The following is a 20842-nucleotide window of genomic DNA, read 5'->3' as shown; positions in this document are numbered from 1 at the left end:
TGATATGATATAATTTATTAGTACAATATTACTACAATATAATATAATTATGACATAATATAATATTATATTAGATAATAATATTATGATATAATATAATAATATAATTTAATAGATTAGAATCTAAACTAATAATAGATTGCAATATAATAGATTATGTTATATTCTTGTATAATATTATTATATTATTATTAAATTGTATTATTGTAATACAATAATATTATATTATATTATATTATATGTTTATATCATAATAATATAACATTATTATAATATAATCGTATAATATAATATATCTTGTTATTTTAATAATAGATGATGATGATATATTATATTATCATAACATAACTATTATTTTAATAATAATATAATATTATGATTGTAATAATGTCATTATGCTTATAATATAATATAAAATAGATTATATTATAATTATATATTACTACAATAATATAATATATTATTGTATTATAATATAAATAAAAAATAATATAATATTTTTATTAATTTATTATTATATTGTATTTATAGTCTAATAATATATTATGATATGATATAATATAAAATGTAATTACGAGATTTGTAGGTAGGCATTTTGGTCATAAAAAAATTTTATTAAAATCAAAACAGCTTTCCGACGTTGGCTAGAAAATACTTTTGGAGAGCTCCAAAATAGAGTTTTTTTTAAATAGACTTTTTCAGCTTTCAAACAGAGCTAAAACTGCTTGATATTTTATCAAGCACCACTATAAGTGCTTTCTAGCCCACTAAAAGTTTTGCTAAATGGGTCTTATTGATCATCCATAAAAGTTGTCCTTTTGTAAGTATACCAGATAATTTTTTACTTATCGGTTCATTTCTCTTTTTTCCATCGTGAAGGCGGTAGGCCTATAAACTAATTTTATCAAAAAAATTCAACTTTGTTTCAAGAATGAGCGGTTCAAATGAAGGTTCTACTTTGTCATGTTCCTTTGCTGGGTTCTTCTAATTTATGCTTGAGGAGTTTGTCAAGGTAGAACGAATTCAATTTTCTGTTTACTCATTTGGATTATAATGAATGCCGTTCTAATTTTATCATAATTTGAGTCATTTTTTCTCAATTTAAATCAAAGATTTCCAAAGCCGGCTCTTGCTAAGCAAGTCAGTTCACAATAAGAATGTTGACAAATTGCAATAATATCATAAGTTGCAATTATCAGAATGCAAGTAACCATTGATGCATAAAAATGTCAGATCAGAAATGAGCAGCACTAGTTTGCCAATCATATAAGCTGGCAGTTTTATGTACATGTATATCCACAATGGCCTGTCCAGAACTCTTAATATTGACAGAGAAAAATCACTTTTTATGAATCCAAGTAAATTCCTTAAGCTTACCATGTATTCTTTGATAAAATTTAAAATACGATTGCATATATTTTACTTGACTGTAATGTCAGACATTGGAATTCCAAGTTTCATTCTATTTATGCAGCTCAAGTGTACCATACATGATTGAATCTTACGAAACCTTTGTATTGCTGAAAAAACTTCACACTGTGTTGATGTTTACAACAACATTTAAGGTTGGGTCAAGTTGACTTATGACCCGACCCAACCTGATCCGTTTTGGAGGACCTATGAGGTCGGGTCGGATTCTAAAATTGGAAACGTTATATTTTCTAGGTCAGGCTTGGATTTATTGAATTCAGACTCGACTCGACTCATTTAAAATTTAAGTAATTTTAGATTTTCAATCTTATGATCCGATCCCACTTGAATCTTAATTATTTGTAGAAACAAAAGGGGTTGCATTATTATAAAAATAATTAAGCTGCTGATGACTAAACACCCGAGCATAACAGAAAAATTGTAACATATATAGCACGCTAATTAACAAAACAGTGGCAGAAATATCAGATATTAAAGGTCCTTGTAAACCAGCTTTTAAGGCATATGTGGCAGCCCAATGCTCCACTCGATTCTTTATGCTGGAGGTGCGAGAGGCTCGAATTGCAAAACAAGACTACGTCCAACACAAAATATCCTGCACCAGAGGAGAAGCCAAGCACCATATATATAGTTAGGTTCATTAAACATAGAGATAATAGCCATTAAATCCCCCTCGATCCAAATCTGCGAAGCTTGGAACTTCATTATAGCACATTTAAAACCTTCTCACAATCCCAGTAACTTTGCATATGGAACAAAACATTGAGGGGCCACCAAGATGGTAGCCTAGTGGTACTGGGCAGCAATTCTAACCACAAGGTCCCAAGTTCGAATCGCTGCGGCGACGATTAAATTGTGGACCGGAGCTCACTACTTTGGCCACTGCTTGGACTTGTGGTGTATGACCGCTCTTGAACCGCTAGTAGCCGGGGTGGTGCCGGGTGTGACGTACTCACACGTGGGACTCGAGCCAGAGCTCAGAGGAGTAGCTGAGCCGGGCCCATGGGTGGGGAGGGTATGAGTAAAACTGGTCGGGGTGCCCAACACACGGCCATTTCTACCCGCATCGAACATTTTCCTGGCGGGGCGGGGGCCCAGTGGGGGCTGCTACGCAGGGATGGGCTTGTCCCTTCCTCCCCCCTACCTTTTTCCTTAAGCAAAAAAAAAAAAAAAAACATTGAGGGAGGGGGCGTCCAGCCACCCACATCAGCCAGCTTGAATGATCTCATAGGATGAATCTTGCTGTTGCTGTCAAACCTCTTAGGGCTCCATCAAAATTCAGTTTCAAGACACCAAGGGGACTTGAAAACCACACTTACATTGCAAAGGAGAAGGGCCAACAAGTTCTATAATATTTTTCCTGTTCTTTGACTGTGTATGAACATAAACTTGAGCACTAGGGGAATCATCATTCAGCAAGTAACACAAAATATTCCTTCCCATTATTCATATATTCGCTGATGATGAAACCTCACATGTTGGCATGTCCCCACAGTTTACGAGGATGAGTACAATAAAAGTGCTAGCCTTTGATTTTGGAATAATAATTGTTATCATTACAATAATAGCTGTCATCTCTACAGATATTATGAAAATTTTTCGCCAAGACCCAAACCCGAACTGGACCCAAATCGGATCCGAATTTATTGGGTTGGGTCCGGGTTATACATGGACCCAACTAGATCTGAATGATCCGTTAGTTCAAAAATTGTAGCCATGGACCCGATCCGACCAGACCTGATTTTCTATTAGGTTGTGTCTGGGTCCAATATTAGGACCTAAACAAGAAACCAGATTGGGTCAAGGTCACTCATGACCTGGTCCGACCCGACCCATTTGCTTTCGTAGCTGGATTCCATTTTGATATTATCTACATCTGGAATGAAGGTTAGTTTGATGTATCGATACTTAGTACGTCCCCCGGACCATATATTGGTTCAACCAATACGATAGAGTACATCAGTACATATTTATATGGTTTACCATATAATTTAACTAAATCTCAATCCTAAACTAGTTATGATTGGCTACAAGAATGCTTTCCTCCCTTTGGAACTGTACTTTCTAAAAGATGTAGCAGCATCGAGTTTTTATTTCTAGTTCATCTTATATGATTTTTGGTCTATCTCAACTCTCTTTCTCTTATATACCTATCAAATTACTCTTTTATATTGGTACATCTCTCGGGTTGTAATGTACATGTCTAAGTTATTTAAGTTATGTTTCTTTTAATTTATTCTTAATTGGTATCATCTCTACTTTTCTTTGGATGACTTCATTCCTTGTTTTATTTTTCCTTGAATAATTACTTCCATCTCAACATTCTTATTTTCGTCACACTCATGTGTGCATATTATTTTCTAACGGCCGAACATTCCATACCATAAAGCATACTTAATCATGCCCGTCCTATAAATTTTTTCCTTCAACTTAACAACAAATATCCTACAATCATATAATATCCCAGCTGTGCTTCTCTATTTTATTTGACCCACTTTAAGTCTATAGATAACAGAGTTTTCACTCTCTCCTTTTTTATGATTATTGATCATAAATATTAAAAATAATCACTCTTAGAAGTTTTATGATTCTTGGATTTCCCTCCACCTTCATCGCTATTTTTAATTTTACTAAAACTACATTTAATATGTTTCATCTTGGTCATATTTAACCTACTATGTCACCTGTTGATAGTATACTTATTAATAATGAACTTAAAAATATTTTTATTTAGTGAAAATGGTGAACTGCTGATCACTCTTTCACCATAACTATAATTTTCCACCTGAATATTAGGTTGGTGATCATTCCTCTCTTGTAATCTAGGTTCAATTCTTGGTTTGTATTATCCCCATTCCCCCAACGTTCACTCCAAATATGAGCAATAATTCCCTCGATTGAAAATCTAAAATACGAGTCTCTATCTAGTCCATATATTTATATATCGGGTGAGGCTTCATCCCTAGTTTCATAGTTTTTATTGTTAGTAGTACCAGCAGCAACAGCAATACCAGTAGCAGTAGCTATCTTTCCCTTCCTTGTGATTGAACTTGGATAGAATACACATAAATTATTGTTGGGATGGAAGATCTTTAACCTCCCTGCAGTGCATGTATATTCTAGCAATGCACCAGCCTTCATGCATATAGACTACGGATCAGATAAGTTGATAACAGCCATTTTCTCTATCATGATGGCATATATATAATAAATTTTAAAGCTTAAATTATATGGGGGTATTGACATTTCTTGAAACATTGATCCAATAATGTAACGCACATGCAAAGCATATAAAGGCAAATGCATTCTTATTTGATTACAACCATTTTTATTTTTTATGTAATTCATAGATATTTTACTCGGGTCTTTGGAGGTATGCTCCTTCATTCTCTTGGAGCAACAATAAAGCTATAAATAGTAGTAATTATAAAAGTAGGAAAATCTCGAATTAGATCCAAAATTGACGGGTTGGCGTGAGCTTATCCATGCGATTATGCACTCTTCAAATAGGAATCAATTTTTTGGCCTAACTTTCACAAATAGGTACAAAAGCTTCTACAATCGCACCCTCTCAGCTAATTCGCAAGGGTCAGTATGGAGGTCCCACCTCAGGGCTAGCTACATGTTATTGCAAGGCGACAATGATTCCTTTCACGAGCTTCTCGATTTGAAAGAGATACCTGATATGAGATGCTTGTTTAGTTGTGTCCACATCGCACATTTTGCTTTCTAAAACAGCCAAAACGTATATTATCACAACTACCATCTATTTAACTCCAATCCACGTTCCATGAGAACTCTCTCAATTTCTCTTCATAAGACTGCGAGAGAACGAGTCAACAATTTATGCCTAACAACTAGTTACTAATATGTAGCTGTTGCATGATGGTAGCATGCACAGTTACAATCTTAATGAGAGGCTGGATATCGGGATGTTGATGCATTACATGGACCTTAAAATGGATAGAAAAGCTTGCATGAATCACACCATCACATAAGACAAATGTGTCCAACTTTCATATTAGTCATTGCACGTTTGTGAATGCTAGGCGCGTTTGTCACGCTCTGTGGTTAGATTGGCCGGCTTTTCAAACTTAGATCACTAGCCGAGCATCGGTGTCATGCTGATCCCAACGGCATGATTCATATTAGATTTCTCAAAAGTAAATTTAATAAAATTCTGAACTCCATTCAAATATTCTTTGTTGGATCTCGACTTATTTATCTAACTTTTGTCCATGCTATTAGAATACTGGTTGTAATGCAGCTTATCTAAAAAGAAACGACAAAATTAGTCACCAAGTGAAAAAGTGGAGGATAAGGAATATACAAATTCACCAAACATACTAGCCATTGATATCTCAAAGATTTAAATTTAATTATTTTTAATTATTTTTATAATATTTAACTTATATGCTTCAAGCTAAATGCAGGTAGTTGTTACATGGTTCATTCACGATAAATTCATCTATGGTAACTTTTGTTTATTGTTCTATGATTAACTATGCAGCCACTTTTGAGACACTAGGTCATGCAATTAGCAAGACATGATCACTGAACGTATGAGGATTCTTAGCTGGGTTTCGGCAATTTAGTTAAAGAAGAGTCTTCATGTCTCGTGACACAAGAAGACAATCAGCAATTCAAGCCCATATGGTGGATACCTTGGAGTACTGTGGTGTCTTGTTGTTCCTGCTGTTGTATCATTCAAGAGATGATGCCTAATCATTTAAATGGAGCCAGGTGTATATACTTGGTTTTTGAGAGCTGGATTGTCCATGGGGTCTCGGAAAATGCAATAAATACATCCCATTCCAAATGAAATCAGATACTATCTCAATGATTCAATTTGATATTAACCATTTTATTGTCAATGGATAACTCGCATGTAATCATGAGTAAAACCCTTCTCTTTTTCTTTGGCGTAAAGATCGAAAGACCAAAGCATCGCTTGTAGACACAAAAGCTAACTTGATTTTAAGATGTTGGATGCTAGAGCCATTTTGTGCTGTCAGATTAAGGGATTTTATTCTTGGCGACAAACAAGTTTGGTACCTGAGACATGTCTGACAACTTTGCAAGGACTAATTTATTTATTGCATTAAGGTTTTCTAAAATTCTAGGCAAAAATTTAAGTAAAGGCGAGACTCAAGCGACGGTCTTTTTGGAAACGTGTGAAACATCCATCCCCTATAGAAATTGTTTGCAGAAAATAGGACATAATAGGCAGTAAGAAAGATTGAAGATAAGGCACACCACAGTTTCATAGTCTTAATTAATCATGATACTAAAAACCGCTTTCTTATTTGATTTTTACTAATTTTAGAAAAATAGAATATTAGGGCATCAAGCAACAACTCAAAAGGAAAATATTCTGGAAATAGAAAATTACTAGCGTAGAGGAAGACCGGCTGAGATCCGCAATGAAAGAGGCAATCGATCAGAGGAGGGCGTTCGGCTGGATCTTTGAAGAACACCGCAGATTGGCGGTGAATACGGGCAATGAGAAGGAGGAGAAAAAGAAGGAAGTTAGCAAAGGAGGAGGGGGCGATGAAGAGGGGGAGGAGGAGAAGGAGATCTGCACGAAGAGGTGGAGGCGAAGCTTGACGGGTTAGTCGATCGATTTGGATGTTAGAGAGGAAAGGGGGCTGAAAGGAGGATGATAGGAATGCTGGGTCGGTCGGTCGATCGATTTGGGGAGATATATGGAATCCGATGATGTTTATAAGCGTCGTCTTCTTGTTAGCTTTGGACGATGCTTATTCGCATTGTCTTATTATTTGTTCCTAACGACACTTACCAAAAAGCATTGAAAAATCCTTTTTCTTCACTTTCGATGCTTTGTACCGATACTAGTAAAAAGCGTCGGCAAATTTTGACGCGGTAACTAAATTATCGATACTTCTTTCTAGCATCAGCAAATCACAGTCGCGAAATTCTATTTTTTCTATAGTGTGGGCATCAAAGCTTCCACAATCACGCCCCTCTCAGCTAATTCGCAAGGGTGAGTACTAGGTCCCACTTTAGGGCTACAAGGCGACAATGATTCCTTTCACGAGCTGATGTAGTTTCATGCTTCTAATTCTTCTCGATTTGAAAGAGATACCTGATATGACATGCTTGTTTGCGTCCATTTTTTTTGGGCACAATGTTTGTGTGCGCATGGCACATTCTGCTTTCTAAAACAGCCGAAACGTTCCATAAGAACTCTCTCAATTTCCCCTCATAAGACTGCGAGAGAACGACTCAACAATTTCGCATCTTAATGAGAGGTTGGATATCGGGATGTTGATGCACTGCATGGACCATAAAATGGATATAAAAGCTTGCATGAATCACACCATCACGTAAGACAAATGTGTCCAACTTTCACACTAGTCGTTGCGCGCTTGTGCATGCAAGGCGCGTGCCACGCTGTGTGGTCGTTGAGCGCTTAGGTTGGCGGCTTTCCAAACTTTTGATCACTGGCCGAGCATGGGTGTCACGCCAAGGCACCAGAAAGGGCAATAGGGGTATGCCTCCATCGGCGACTACTACCTGTTTGGCCCCAGTCTTTAACATTCCGTGAGGACTCCTCTTTCCCCGCAAGAGAATTCGAGGCCATAAGCACCTCTGAACGAGGCACCATCCTCCACCACAGAACTAGGATTCCCTCATTTCTAATGCCCACCACAAAGCTATTGATTCAGTTGAGTTGCTCCTGCTGAACTCGCTTACACAAGTAGAAGAGCCAAGGACATCTCATCCCTTCTCGGGCGCGAGTCTCTGTCTTATTCAACGGACGCTTGTCTACTCTTATCCGGACGCCCCTTGCATAGGTGAAAGCTAGAGCTAGACGATTGCAGGGGAACCAATCTACTCTCCTTGTCTTCCCATTGGAGGATAGCATGCAATATTGTTTTCAATCCACAAACACTTTCCACAAATATTTTCCAGGCCTTGGCCTGGGAAAAGATGCTCCCCTCCTCATAGAACCCCCATATGATCTCTTCTTCCCAAACTTCTCCATCTCCCTCTTGGCTTCTGAGATTCTTCAGCCCGATGCTTCCAAAAGAGCCAGTTGTTTGGTAGAACTGAATTGTTTATTCCATTTTAGGACCCTTGCTAGTAGAGCATCAGTTCCCACGACTCTGCAATTGGCTTGTATCCCGAGGATTGGAAGCGTACCAACTCACTTTGCGGATGCCAGTGAACAGAACGAAGAGGAGAAGTGCTGCAGTAAAAAATTGGCGTCTGAGGAAGGGAAAGCTAAAGGGAAGAATTCTTGGAATGATCTGCCTAAATTCCTCCTGGCAGGTGCAGTGTCCACAATCATTTCCAGGTCCATCTTCTTGTTCTTACACTATATTTTAAGGTTGTCAGTATTTGTAAGTTAATGAAACCTTATGGATGTTTGATGGATGGTGAGAAGTTTGAAATCCTTGCTGATCCATGTTAGGGTTGTGCACGGTTTAGAGTTATTTTTATAATTAAATTGATTTAAACTGCTTTCTTGACATTGAAACTGAAACCGAATCCGTTTATTAAAAAAAAATGTTCTAACAATCTAAAAAATTCGGTTCGGTTTATCAGATTGATGTTCAATAAGTTAGGCTATATAGATTGGGCAAGTTTAAATATAAAAATTTTAATTTATATAGAATTGATGTTCAATGAGCTAAACTAAATAAGTTGAATTAAGTCTAAGCATATATAGAAAAAATTAAAGTATATGTATACATAGTTTGAATTGGTTTTCTGAAAACTCAAATCCAAACGGAATCTCTTTTTTTTCGGCTCAAAATTTTATCAAACCAATACCAAATTAAAATTTAAAAAATCAATATAAACTGAATCAGAAAGACCGGGTTTAATTTAGGTTTACAGTTTGACCGATTTTTTACGCAGATCTATATTAAACTGCAGTTCTAAGGTGCATAGCAGAACAGGACTTTACAGAGTCAGCATTAGTATAGGTGGGGCCCCCAGGAAGACAGGACTCTTTTAGTATTATTGCGGCCGCTGCTGCCGCTGTTGTTACTCTTATCATCTATTATTATTATTATTAAGAGAAGGGCTCTTGTGGCGGGGGCCTAAAGCTCTACTCATTGGCAGAATTCAGGAAAACGATCCGAAGCACAAGATAACTTCAGAAAGATTTTCTAGTTAGAATTAATCAAACGATGTTCTTTTTATCCGACATTTTGAATTAGATCAATACTGACATCTACAAGCTCGTTGCTGCATTCAGGACATGCATTGCACCCTTGGAGAGGATAAAGCTGGAGTGCCTTGTCCATGGATCAAAGTATTCATGTGTGAAATTAATCAGATGGATCTGGGTTACTGAAGGATTCAGAGGATTTTGGAAGGGCAATGCTCTAAATCTCTTCCGCATGGTTCCCTTCAAATCAATCAACTTCATATCCTATGACATGTACCTGGCTCATCTCCTCAGCATCCCAGGAAAAGAAGGGATCACAAATCATGATAGACTCATTGGTGGCGGTCTATCGGGTGTTCTTGCGACTGTGCTCTGCATACCCATTGACACGGTACGTATTTATTGCCATATAATTTATTCTCTGGTATTGGAGCTAGTAAAGCTTTCATTTGTTTAGACGATACCTTTTCTCTATATAGTTATTATTTGGGGTTGACTGCTTTGGTCATGAGGGTGTGCCGCTGCCATGAGACTGCTTTATAGATTGTTTCCAACTTCCGACGGTAAACTAACTAAGGTTATATACCCTTTCGAAAAGTGCAAGTAGATCTTATTTTACGTATTGGAATTTATGGGTAACCAGTGTTTTTATGTTCAGCCGAAAACTGGATGATGGTTGGGCTGGAAAAACCTCAAATGAGAGCTTTGAAGCAAATGGGTCTAGTCATGGACAGAATAACTCGAAACTGAATGGCTATTTGCTTTTCTTGCTTTTCTTGTGCATTCATCTTGAGATTATTAGGCTTTTGACAGATTCGAACAAGACTGGTCGCTCCAGGTGGCAAAGTTCTCGGAGGCGTGGCAGGGTGCTTCTGTCATATGGTACAGAAAGAGGGCTTCCTTTCCCTCTACAAGGGCCTTACTCCGGCGCTCTTAAGCATGGGTCCGGCCAGTGCTGTCTTTTATACGGTCTATGACATCCTCAAGAGTTCCTATCTCTCTCATAGGAAGAAGATGAGTGGAGATGAGACTGAATTAGGACCTATAAGGACCTTAATTTACGGTGCCATCGCTGGGGCCTGTGCGGAGACAGTAACATACCCCTTGGAAGTCGTAAGGAGGCAGCTCCAGCTCCAACAGGCTACCAACTTGGGTCTGGCTTCAGTCTTCACTCAGCTGATGGAAAGAGATGGAGTCGGATCACTTTTTGCAGGCCTGTTTCCGAGCACGCTTCAGGTTCTGATCCTTCAGACTCTCTCATAATTCTTTTTTTTTTGTTTTTGCTAGATGACTCATAATTCTCCAATGAAACATTTTGTACCGTAGTACGAAAGTTGCTTCTCATTAGCTAAATTAGATTTGCCAACCTGTTACTGTGTGCGTTCTCCTTAGATAATAAGTTACTCAATGGGCCTCTCTGCTCAAGCCCTGGGTCTGGAGGCTGAGACCCATTATACGGCCCGAATTTTTGAGTTTTTATTTATTACATGTATGAGTTTCACCTGTCCTAGAGCTTTTAGTATTACACCTTTGATATATATACACACACACACACACATACATACATACATATACATGTATACACGTGTTTATACGTGTACGTATGTGTGTATACATGTATGTATGTGTAAAGATGTGTATATATATATATATATATTACTATTTGTTTGTCATCTCCATCATAATCATTTCTACTAATCAGTGGCCTTTTGTTTTAACAGGTATTGCCATCAGCAGCTTTCAGTTATTTCTTCTACGAGATGATGAAGTCAACTCTGAAAATCAACTAACTTCTTGCTCTTCTTGTGTAACATTCGTTTGTTTACCTTGTTACGCCTATTGATTGTTTGCAAAAACATTGCAGTGATTTTTTTTTCCTGATAATAAGGGAGGCCGTAAGCCACCCAAAGTTGCAGTGAAATTAGATGGTGTTAAAGATCATATTCGCCCATGCCAAGGTCAATACATGTCCTTCTCACCATCCAAAAGTATGCTTACTTATTCTCTGTCAATACATCATACTTGCAGGCGGAGTTTCCATTCCCTTTGTGCTTATATAACTGAACCCAATATTTAAAAATAAATTAACACTCTAATCATTTAGCGAAATACATATTCGATAGCGATCCATAGCTAAGCTAGCATGCCATGCATATAACAGCAGTTTTTAGTTATCCCCTCCAAAAACCGCAGCATTTTTTTTTCTTTGATCGAACGGGAGGATCTACCACCCTGCTTTTATTACTAGAGGAAAAAAAAAAAAACAAATCTGTTCGACCAAATGCTGGAAGCCATGATCCGGCCCAGAAGGGAAATTTTAGGCCTGGGTCTTTCAAAAACCGCAGCATCGCGTATCCTTCATGCCCATAAGGCCAAGAGAGACATGAGTCCGGCACCCAAGAAGAGGGCGACGTAGGAACCAACCCGGAGGGATGTGCTGCCGTTCTTGAGGCGGTCGAGGAAGTCGGCAGCGACCAAATCCACCAGCGCCATGTAGATCAGGATGCCTGCGGAGATCGAGTCCAGAAGGCCCTCCGCCGCCATGGCTGTCGGGCTGTCAGGATCGTAAAATGATGCCGCTGAGAGCCCCAGGCCGATCCCTCCAGGTGTTGTCAAGGCAAAGAAGCACGCCATCACCGCTTCCTTGAGACTGCTAAAACGAGCCTGCAGCAGATGATTACACACGAACAGAGGACCAGCTAAAACTATATATAAGTTGGTAGAGAATCTTAGCACGGTAATGACGATTAGTCTTACCTGAGAGATGTATGCTCCCAGCGCAAATCCCTCGAAGAACTGGTGGAAGGACAAGGCAGCTATTAGGGGCCTAATAGTGCATGGGTTTTGTGATACTCCCAAGGATAAGCCTATGGTCACTGAGTGCGAGACAATCCCAAGCTCCAGTATCTGAATAATATTAAAAAATCGGATTGTGAATATTAAAATGACAAATAACTTAGTTTAAGGATATGAGTTTGTCATTTATGATAATCACTGCTACGTAACATAATTCTGGCAGATTCAGGTCTTATTAGCTAGTGATGCTCAAAAGTTGAATCAGCTTCAGTCATTTTAAATTGACATATTAGTAATTGGTTTACCTTGTTACATGTTAAACAAACAGAGCATTGATTACCTCCCACCCGCCCCTCCAATCCATTTTTTTTCGGGAGAAAAAAAAAAAAGAAGAAAGGAGCTTTGCATACTCGATGACTTCAACTTGATCTTGCCGCAATGTGTGCGTGTGCGATTTCTTCTTGCCACAGAAACAGGGTGACTCCCAACTTCATTCAGTGACCTAACATTTAAAATATACCACATTCGAAATAAATATTAAATTGCCCGATTCAGCTCTGGATCACTTTCATCAAATTTGTTTTTGGATCCTTTCTTAAAGGATGTAAGCATGTAACGGATTAAATTTGTATATGGTTATATTCGATCACAATGACTCAATATTCAAAAATCAATTCAATAATTGTTAGCTTTCTTTTTTAAAAAAAATCAATAATAATTAGGTCACCAACATGACTTTAACGCATATGCCATAGCACATGATTTTATGCATTATAAAGATGTAAAAGACATAACACTTGTACTTAAAAAAAAAAAAAAAAAAAAAAAAGCGAAGAGATGATAATTTTCCAAAGAGTGAAAATGGTAATAAGTTAGGGAATGGAATTAACATTGAATCTTCTCAACATTATAAATTTATACTACCTACCAAGCAAAGTAAAAAGTAATTACTAATTCACGGCCTATTTAGTATTGCTTTTATTTTTTGTTGTTGCCTTCAGGAAGCGAAGAAGACAAAAGAACTCGATTGAACACTAGATATGTACGATGAAATATTTTTATTTTAAAAATCTAAAATTCTGATGAAAAGATATATTGTTTCTAAAAAAATGAAAATAAAAATAAAAAATAGCGAAAATTGTGTTCAGGTACTATTTTCAATATAATATTTTATAGATGTATAGAGAAACAAAACAGCCTGTTATTAATAGAATGTTTATCTATGCTCCGAACTTTTTATTTTCTGATGGAAAGGAGTTTAAGGCGCCATGAGCTCTTCAAGTCAAGCGATTTATTAACAGAAAAGTATATGCATCAGTATATAAGAAGGACTAAAATAACTGAGAACAAGAGTCTGAAAAAAAAAAAGAAGAAGAGAGAAGTACAAGATTTGAGCATGAAAAAGACGGCAACTGCAAAAGTGAAGACAGAAGCCCCTGAACTAAAGAAGAGAAAAGATAAGCGCATGCAACATCCCATATTTGATCGGGCTGTATTAAGCCCATAAACCCTAACCCTTTGTGATACAAGTACACCTCTGGAGTTAGTCGAGATTCACCGCACCTGAGATACGACGACGTGCCGCACGTGCGAAGATACCCCTCCGCCATCCACCTCCCCATGCGCCGCGGCGTGTGCGTGCACCCCGATGATGTGCATCGCGTCGTCGTTAAACTCGTCGCTCCCTGGTGAGGGTGACCAGACTCCAACCCTCTCCGCTTTCTGCTTCCCCTTCTCCGCCCCGTGCTTCCGCTCGTAGAACGTCGTTCCGATGAAGTCCAGCGCGAGCGTCCCGAGGGCGGCGACCATCGCCGCAAAGCCCGCGAATGGGAACTCAGTCCACGCCCGCGCTGGCATGGCGGCGTCCGCCAGCGACTCCTCCGCCTCGGGGAGCATGTGGACGAAGCCCGTCGCCAGGATCACGCCCGCTCCAAAGGCCTCGACGAAGGCGAACCCCCCACCGTCGGAGCGGAGGAACCGCTGTCGTCTCCCGGCGAGCGGAATCGCCACGCCGGCGATGCTGGCGACGAGGATCGCGGCGATCGCAACCAGTTTCAGGTGCATCGCCGCCTCTTCGTCACGGCATTCTCCATCGCCCGCCACCATGGGGACTTCCATAGCTTCTTCCTTTCTCCTTGAGATAAGAATATCGATAGATAAAACAAGGGGTAGAGGAAAGAAGTGGATGTCGTCATTTTGATCACAGAAAGGAAGGTTGAGCTCTGAGAATGTCGACACCTCCGTCGCCGCTCTCCAGAGAAGGTTGCTAAACGACGTTTTAGGCATCAAATTTTGTCTTCGTTTTTTTTTTTTAAATCCCTCCCCCGCCTCAGGTGAAAATGGTGGCCATTTTTAAACTTCACGGAATGCTGAGGGTAAGTTCTTCCCCTTGGACCCGTCGGTTAGATTTTTTTGGTTAAATAATGATTAAAAGTTTTTATACTTTAAAATATATATATATATATATATATATATATATATATATATATATATATATATATATTAAAATGAGAGTTTGGCTTAGTTGGTGTGCGCGATGCCCTCTTTTCCTAGAGACACGACCTCTCCTCGCGACACGCTTTCTTCCTAGGGACACGATCTCCTTTTTGCGACCGACCTCACATCTGCTGGCTCTACTAATGTTTTTTCAAACTTTCTTATCAATTTTGACCATTGGATTGATTTTTAGTCACGTCTATCCCGAAAAAGCCTATAAATAGATCTCTACGAATTAGACAGAGAAGAATCGAAAGCAGAGAACTTTTATTCTTCCTTTCTACTCTTTTTCTTTCAATCAACGGGCTTGCTGCATACTGATTCTGGGTTCGAAGGCTTCATCCATGCAAATCATTGAGGCAGAATGTGAGACCCTGGAACTGAGCTGGTCCAGTGGACCGGCAGCCCCAAGGTTTTGGCCTCACGTGCGTCGCACGTGAGGGGGCGTGAAGAAGGGGAGATCCGAAGAAGCCGGCATCTGGTTGTTTTTAGGGCTTCTCCTCCTCTCGTTGAAGCCATTGGAAGAGGAGCCGCAAACCCAAGTCCCTTCCTGGTTGGGGGTTCTTCTTCCTTGGGCTGCCGGCCGAGAGAGAGGGAGAGAGAGAAAGAGAGAGCCGAGCCATAGCACGGACGACCCTTTCCTCCTCTATTTGCCGCCAGAAAGAAGCCGTCGGACCATCGTCGGGGCCGAGGTAAGGACTCCCAATTTTCCTCCCTTCCTTTCGTGATGTTTAGCCATGATTTATTGTGGTTTTTGAGCCGATCAATCGCCGGAAATTGGGTTCAAAATGGGAGCTCTATTGGCCCGAGAACACTCGCCGCCGGCCGTGTTCGCTGCTGCTAGCCGCCGGGGGTGGTCGGTTTTGCTCCGCCACCTCCTGCCGCCGTCAAGGCCGGCCACCGTGGCCGCCTTTGGGATCGATCGAGGAGGGAAGAAGACGAAGAAGGGGGGTCACGGGCCCCTGTTTGGTCAAAGAAGAAAAGAAGAGACAAGTCGGGAGAAGAGGGAAAGAGAAGAAGAAAAAGAAAAGAAAAGAAAAGAAAAGAAAGAAAATGAAAAGAAAGAAAAAAAAGAAAAAAAAAAAGAGAAAGGGGGGTGGTTTACGGGTATGAACCCGAACCCAAACCCAAACTCAGGGTGCTAGGCACTTCTGCAGGGTCGGCCATGGGAAAATATTAAATTTAAGTTTTTATATACATTGTGATGAATTTTAAAAGAAAAATATGATTTTTGGATATTAGGTTCTGCGAGGAATTTGTGAGATTAATTGGATTTATTGGGAATTGCGTTTAATGTAAGTTATGAACTGCCTTCTCTAGACTCTTCATTTATATAATATTATTTTTGTATCAAATAAATTGTTAATGAATTTATATGTGATTTATGAATTTTACGAGATGATGATTTGAATGAAAATGGATATGTGAATTGGAATAACATTTTTTGGATATAATTACTGTTCTTGCATCGTATATGTATATTTAGATCGGATTATGATATATCTATTTGCTACAAAAGAATTTTGATGTTCATCAGATTTAGAACTCTCAGCCTGACTATGTTCTGGACCCTGCCAATTGGGGGTTATGCATTGGCAATTCTGGCCCCACCACAGGGTATAAGTGTGGTATTCTGGCCCACTCCGCAGGGTATAAGTGCGGTATTCTGTCCCATTCCGCAGGGTATAAGTGCGGTTCTGTTTCTGGCCTAGCCACAGGGTATAAGTGTGGTCGTAGTTAAAGGCTGATGAGATGAATGTGATTTGTTTCGAATCAGATTTATGATTATGTATATGGATATTTGAAAGATACATATTTCAATGAATTTGTGTTTGAAAATGAATTGATTATGTTATTATGTTGATTCATCGTAATTTGTGTTCATATTTTATGTTAGTATATGAATTGACTAGTTAAGGTGTTTATTACTTACTCGGCTGTCTAGTTCATTATACAATTTCTTGTTATTTTTGCAGATTCCGAGAACTAACCTATCAGGGATTTAAAATCGGAGAGCGACTAGAAGAACTGAAGCACAAGTTATCCTAGATTAGGCTTTATTTAAATTGATGTTTTATCTTTATTGTTCCGCTGCGTATTTAAAACTGTGAGACTATATAATTTGGATCAGTCAATGGAGTAAGATTGCATTTATTTCAGTTGAATTATTTTAGATATATATATATATATATATATATATATATATATATATATATAATTGAGATGTTTGGTTAAGATGCTTTGCATGCTCGTGGAGAGAATTTCCTACTGGTGTGCGGCGGTTGGCGTGGACCCCCGGCTCGCAATCTCGGGCCGGGGGCGTGACACAGAAGAAACTTTGCGAGAGGCTGTTGTATCTTAGGAGTAGAACGCTATCCAAGCCTAATTTAATATAAGGCGACGAAATCTACTTCAAGGAAAGTGACCAACATACCACGTCTCAGCATCTCGGGTTCCATTTTTCCACTTTCTCTATTTATTTTCTTTAAGCCTATTACTACCTATTATTTGTTGAAGTAGAATATTTTAGATTTTAATTTTCCTGAGGCAGAATTCCCAACACCGCCATGGCGCCATCTTAATGAAGGCTGAATTAGATTCCAGATTTAACAAGTCGGATTCTATATTTTTGTAACTGCAACTAAGATGGTTTCTAACAGGCCATTGAATTCTAAGAAAATAGCAGCTGGCCAGAGAATTCTTGAAAAAAAGAAAAATCATCATCAAATTTAACGGCTATATCCGAGAACTCAGAGATACTATTCCTCTGTTTCGATGAGCTATCGACCATGCGCCAGTAGCCCATGGGTTATCGCTCCCTGGCTGTACCTTGCCGTGGTTGCGCAGCTCGCACACTCGTATAACGTGCAAATAGACTTCCCTGTTTCCGTAATCAAAGAGATTTCGGAGTAGGGATGAAAAGCAGGGGAATCGCCAATCCTATTTCATTGTTTGAGACTGCCAATGAGATGGGGAAAAAAGAAAAAAAAATTCTCTATTCTAATTTTTAATTTAGCTGCTCATATATTAGAATACACCATCTAATATTATTTTATTTTTAATTGATATTTTTATTTTTACTTTTTTTGGTTATTATGACTAATAATTTTCTTACGCTGTTTGTTTTTAGTTTTGTCTCTTTATTAATTGATGTTTTGCTTTTCTTTGTAATTAGTATTGTATTTTATTTATTTAATTGTATTTCTTATTGTTAATTGGCATATATTATATTTTGATGTATATAATATTTAGTTAGATACACTCTACTCTTTATTTTTTTATTTTTATTTTATTTAATTTATTTATTATTTTAGTTGTTTTTCTTATATTTATGAAATATATATTTATTTTGATATTCAACACTATTATTTAATAATTTATATTTATTTTTTTTCATCAATTGCTTCGTTTAACATACATTATTGAATGCTCATTTATCAATATCTTACATAGTAAATCTTTAAATTATAATTGATATAATATTATAATATATATATATATATATATAACTTGATTTTTTATGCTTTTAGTAGAATACTAGTTTCATTTGAATATTAATTATATTATTTACCTTTTATTTTATACCACAGTTGTTGATAATTAACTAACATTAGATTATATTATTTGTTGCTTTTTTATATAATAAATATGACTAATTGATTCACTTTTAGAAATATTATTCATTTTCATTCTCATGAAAATAACCATTTTCCATTTAAGAGCAGGATCACCATCTTTATAATTGGAGAAGTAGTGCCTTCGAAGGTAATTTGATTCCTAAATATATTGTCATATCAAACATCTGTATTTGTTAAAGCTGGAATTTCTACCCCATTCTGGGAGGTACTTTCCACTCCATTCCATGAAACACCTATTCCAATGCACCAAATGCAGTCCCTTGATAATTTATGGATAAATCAAGGCATAGTTTTCGTAGGTCCTTGGCATCACAGATTCTTAGTCCACTCCAAAACTTTAAGTTATTGGAAGGAACACTAGCCTAGACTAATAAACCCATATAGCATCTCTTTTATTAGTTAATATGGGACCATGACAATCTCCTCCATATAATTTTGTAGTGCTTTTGTCACGATTGATACCTGCTTTAAAGAGTGAGGCCATCCGAGGCCCTAATCTTACCTGACCCTACCAAGTCTTCCTCAACCATGGTATCCTTTAGCGAGAAGTCCGTATGGTTAATAAAGATTGTGACGCATAATAGATTTGGCTCTAACACCTCTTATCACAGGCTCAAAGCTCAAAAATTTAGGCCGGCATTTCTTTCATTATTCAATATGGGATTATGACACTGGGCAGTCCTGCTGGCTCTGCCAGCCCCAAAGCTTACCAAGCTCTCCTTGGGCCAGTTATCTGCCAGGCCTGCGAATGAGGTATGAGCCCTTCTATGTTGGTTCAGTGCCCCTAGGTACATGCGTTCAGCTATCTATCGAAGACCCTTTGCAATGTTAGATGCTTGATGAGAACGGATCATGCGTGAAAGGCAAAACCACGAATACGTTCTATGCATCATCTATTTTAGTAACAAACTCAAAACACCAGAGTAGTACTTTGACCCGTAACTTTGCATGGTGTGCGCGTTTATCTTTACACTGATACAACTACTTTCTCTCAGACTACAGCACGGGTGTTTCTAATTAGTATCTCTTATTTGTATTTCATATCCCAAAATTTAATATATGCAAATGAATAAACCTGAGAGTTGAGTCCGAAAGCATATACAAGTGGATTAGCTAATAGCTAGGAAAGGAACTAGGGAATCGGATCATTAAAGCAACCTAGACAGCTCACCTTAGAGATAAAGAAAAAGTAGAGATGTGACAGCCTGAACGACCCCCACGAGAAGCGACACCAAAAATAATTGAATTTTGTTCAGCCGATGACCCTCCAAAAATTTAAATCAGGCAAAACTAATGTGGAACAACAGGAGGTTTAAAAATAGTGAAAACAAGAGTGTCCGCATGAGCGAGAGAACACAACAGAAATCAATAATATAGACGAGGGCCGGTATTCGTTGCAGAAGGAGGCAGATGTGTGCTTTAACTACTCGATAAGTAATAACCGTATGCACATAATATATGTTGCAGAGTTTAAATCATGCAAGTCGTGCAGTAATTGCTAGATCGCGCCGTGCCTTATAAGCATGTAGGATCATAGCTATTTTTTAAATAGGATTTAATCATCCCAAATATGCTTGAATTTGGATACACGTGACTTATTGCCACTGGTGGCAGCTTGGTCGATTGCTCGGATTGGTAGATTGGTATGAGTCGGCAAATCCATGCCGCATTAAGGGATTTGTTTATCTTATAAAATTTCTTTTTGGATAGAAGGATAGATCCGCTTCGAAGGCTAGCCTGGTTAAGTCACCGTGAAAAGATAATATCATGTTCCTTATATCCTAAGAAGATCAAGGGATTATGCGAAGTCGAAGCTTACCTTTACTTAAACAGGATCCAGTTCAAGTTAGTTTCGAATATCCCAAGGAGATGTGCTAAGTTCTTAGATCTTTATGCTTAGAAGTCTGCCATCACAGCAACACTTGGTACCACCAGAGACTTGAAATCACGACCATCTAAGGCAACTGTGAAGTGAAGGCGTTCACAGCTTACACTCCCTTTTTCGATTTTTCTTTTTCCCTTTGCTGGTTTTCTCGGTCATAGCTGATGCCGCACTTGAAAATTCCAACCCAATAAAGTCGTAAATTAAGGTCTTTGACATCCCTAACCACATGAGCGTTTGCACTCCGAGCCAATAAAGTTGTCCGTTAAGGTGTTTGCCATCCCCAACCACATGTATGTTTGTACTCCGAGCATGCATCTCCCATCTTGGAACAGAATCTAACATGGGGACAGGGGAGCAAAAGGGCTTTTCTAAGATTAGAAGTTTACCAGGGTGCTGCAGATACTGAACCAGTTTTTATAGGAAGCAGAAAGCTCATGGCACAGAACTACGGCT

General features: G+C 38.4%; 2 protein-coding genes across 2 annotated transcripts; one reads left to right on the top strand and one right to left on the bottom strand.

Annotated features, from left to right (window-relative positions):
• The first annotated feature begins 7929 nt into the window (after positions 1 to 7929).
• On the top strand, positions 7930 to 11498 carry LOC103702071 (putative mitochondrial adenine nucleotide transporter BTL3). Its single transcript, XM_008784358.6, has 4 exons — positions 7930 to 8752; positions 9662 to 9965; positions 10388 to 10810; positions 11296 to 11498. The coding sequence occupies exons 1-4, from the start codon at positions 8319 to 8321 to the stop codon at positions 11362 to 11364; spliced, it is 1230 nt and encodes a 409-aa protein (XP_008782580.6). The 5' UTR covers positions 7930 to 8318; the 3' UTR covers positions 11365 to 11498.
• A 200-nt stretch (positions 11499 to 11698) lies between these two features.
• On the bottom strand, positions 11699 to 14653 carry LOC103702031 (zinc transporter 4, chloroplastic-like). The gene is made up of 3 exons (XM_008784312.6): positions 13934 to 14653; positions 12332 to 12481; positions 11699 to 12238 (listed from the first exon to the last, which is right to left on the bottom strand). Exons 1-3 carry the CDS (start codon positions 14486 to 14488, stop codon positions 11933 to 11935), a joined length of 1011 nt encoding a protein of 336 aa, XP_008782534.3. The 5' UTR covers positions 14489 to 14653; the 3' UTR covers positions 11699 to 11932.
• Positions 14654 to 20842: the final 6189 nt, after the last annotated feature.

The sequence above is a fragment of the Phoenix dactylifera genome, chromosome 5 (assembly GCF_051530095.1).
Source record: "Phoenix dactylifera cultivar Ajwa chromosome 5, Ajwa_hap1_PhDact_Kaust_v1.1, whole genome shotgun sequence".
NCBI lineage: Eukaryota > Viridiplantae > Streptophyta > Magnoliopsida > Arecales > Arecaceae > Phoenix > Phoenix dactylifera.
The sequence above is the reverse complement of the archived record's forward strand: the minus strand, read 5'-3'. Positions and strand labels throughout refer to the sequence as shown.

Excerpts from the sequence above, each read along its gene's own strand:
- LOC103702071 (XM_008784358.6), top strand. The coding sequence starts at position 8,319 with ATGCAATATTGTTTTCAATCCACAAACACTTTCCACAAATATTTTCCA. Across the intron at positions 8,753-9,661 it reads GTGTCCACAATCATTTCCAG|GACATGCATTGCACCCTTGG; the intron begins GTCCATCTTCTT and ends TGCTGCATTCAG. Across the intron at positions 10,811-11,295 it reads TGTTTCCGAGCACGCTTCAG|GTATTGCCATCAGCAGCTTT; the intron begins GTTCTGATCCTT and ends TTGTTTTAACAG.
- LOC103702031 (XM_008784312.6), bottom strand. The coding sequence starts at position 14,488 with ATGGAAGTCCCCATGGTGGCGGGCGATGGAGAATGCCGTGACGAAGAG. Across the intron at positions 12,482-13,933 it reads GGCACGTCGTCGTATCTCAG|ATACTGGAGCTTGGGATTGT; the intron begins GTGCGGTGAATC and ends AATATTATTCAG. Across the intron at positions 12,239-12,331 it reads TGGGAGCATACATCTCTCAG|GCTCGTTTTAGCAGTCTCAA; the intron begins GTAAGACTAATC and ends CATCTGCTGCAG.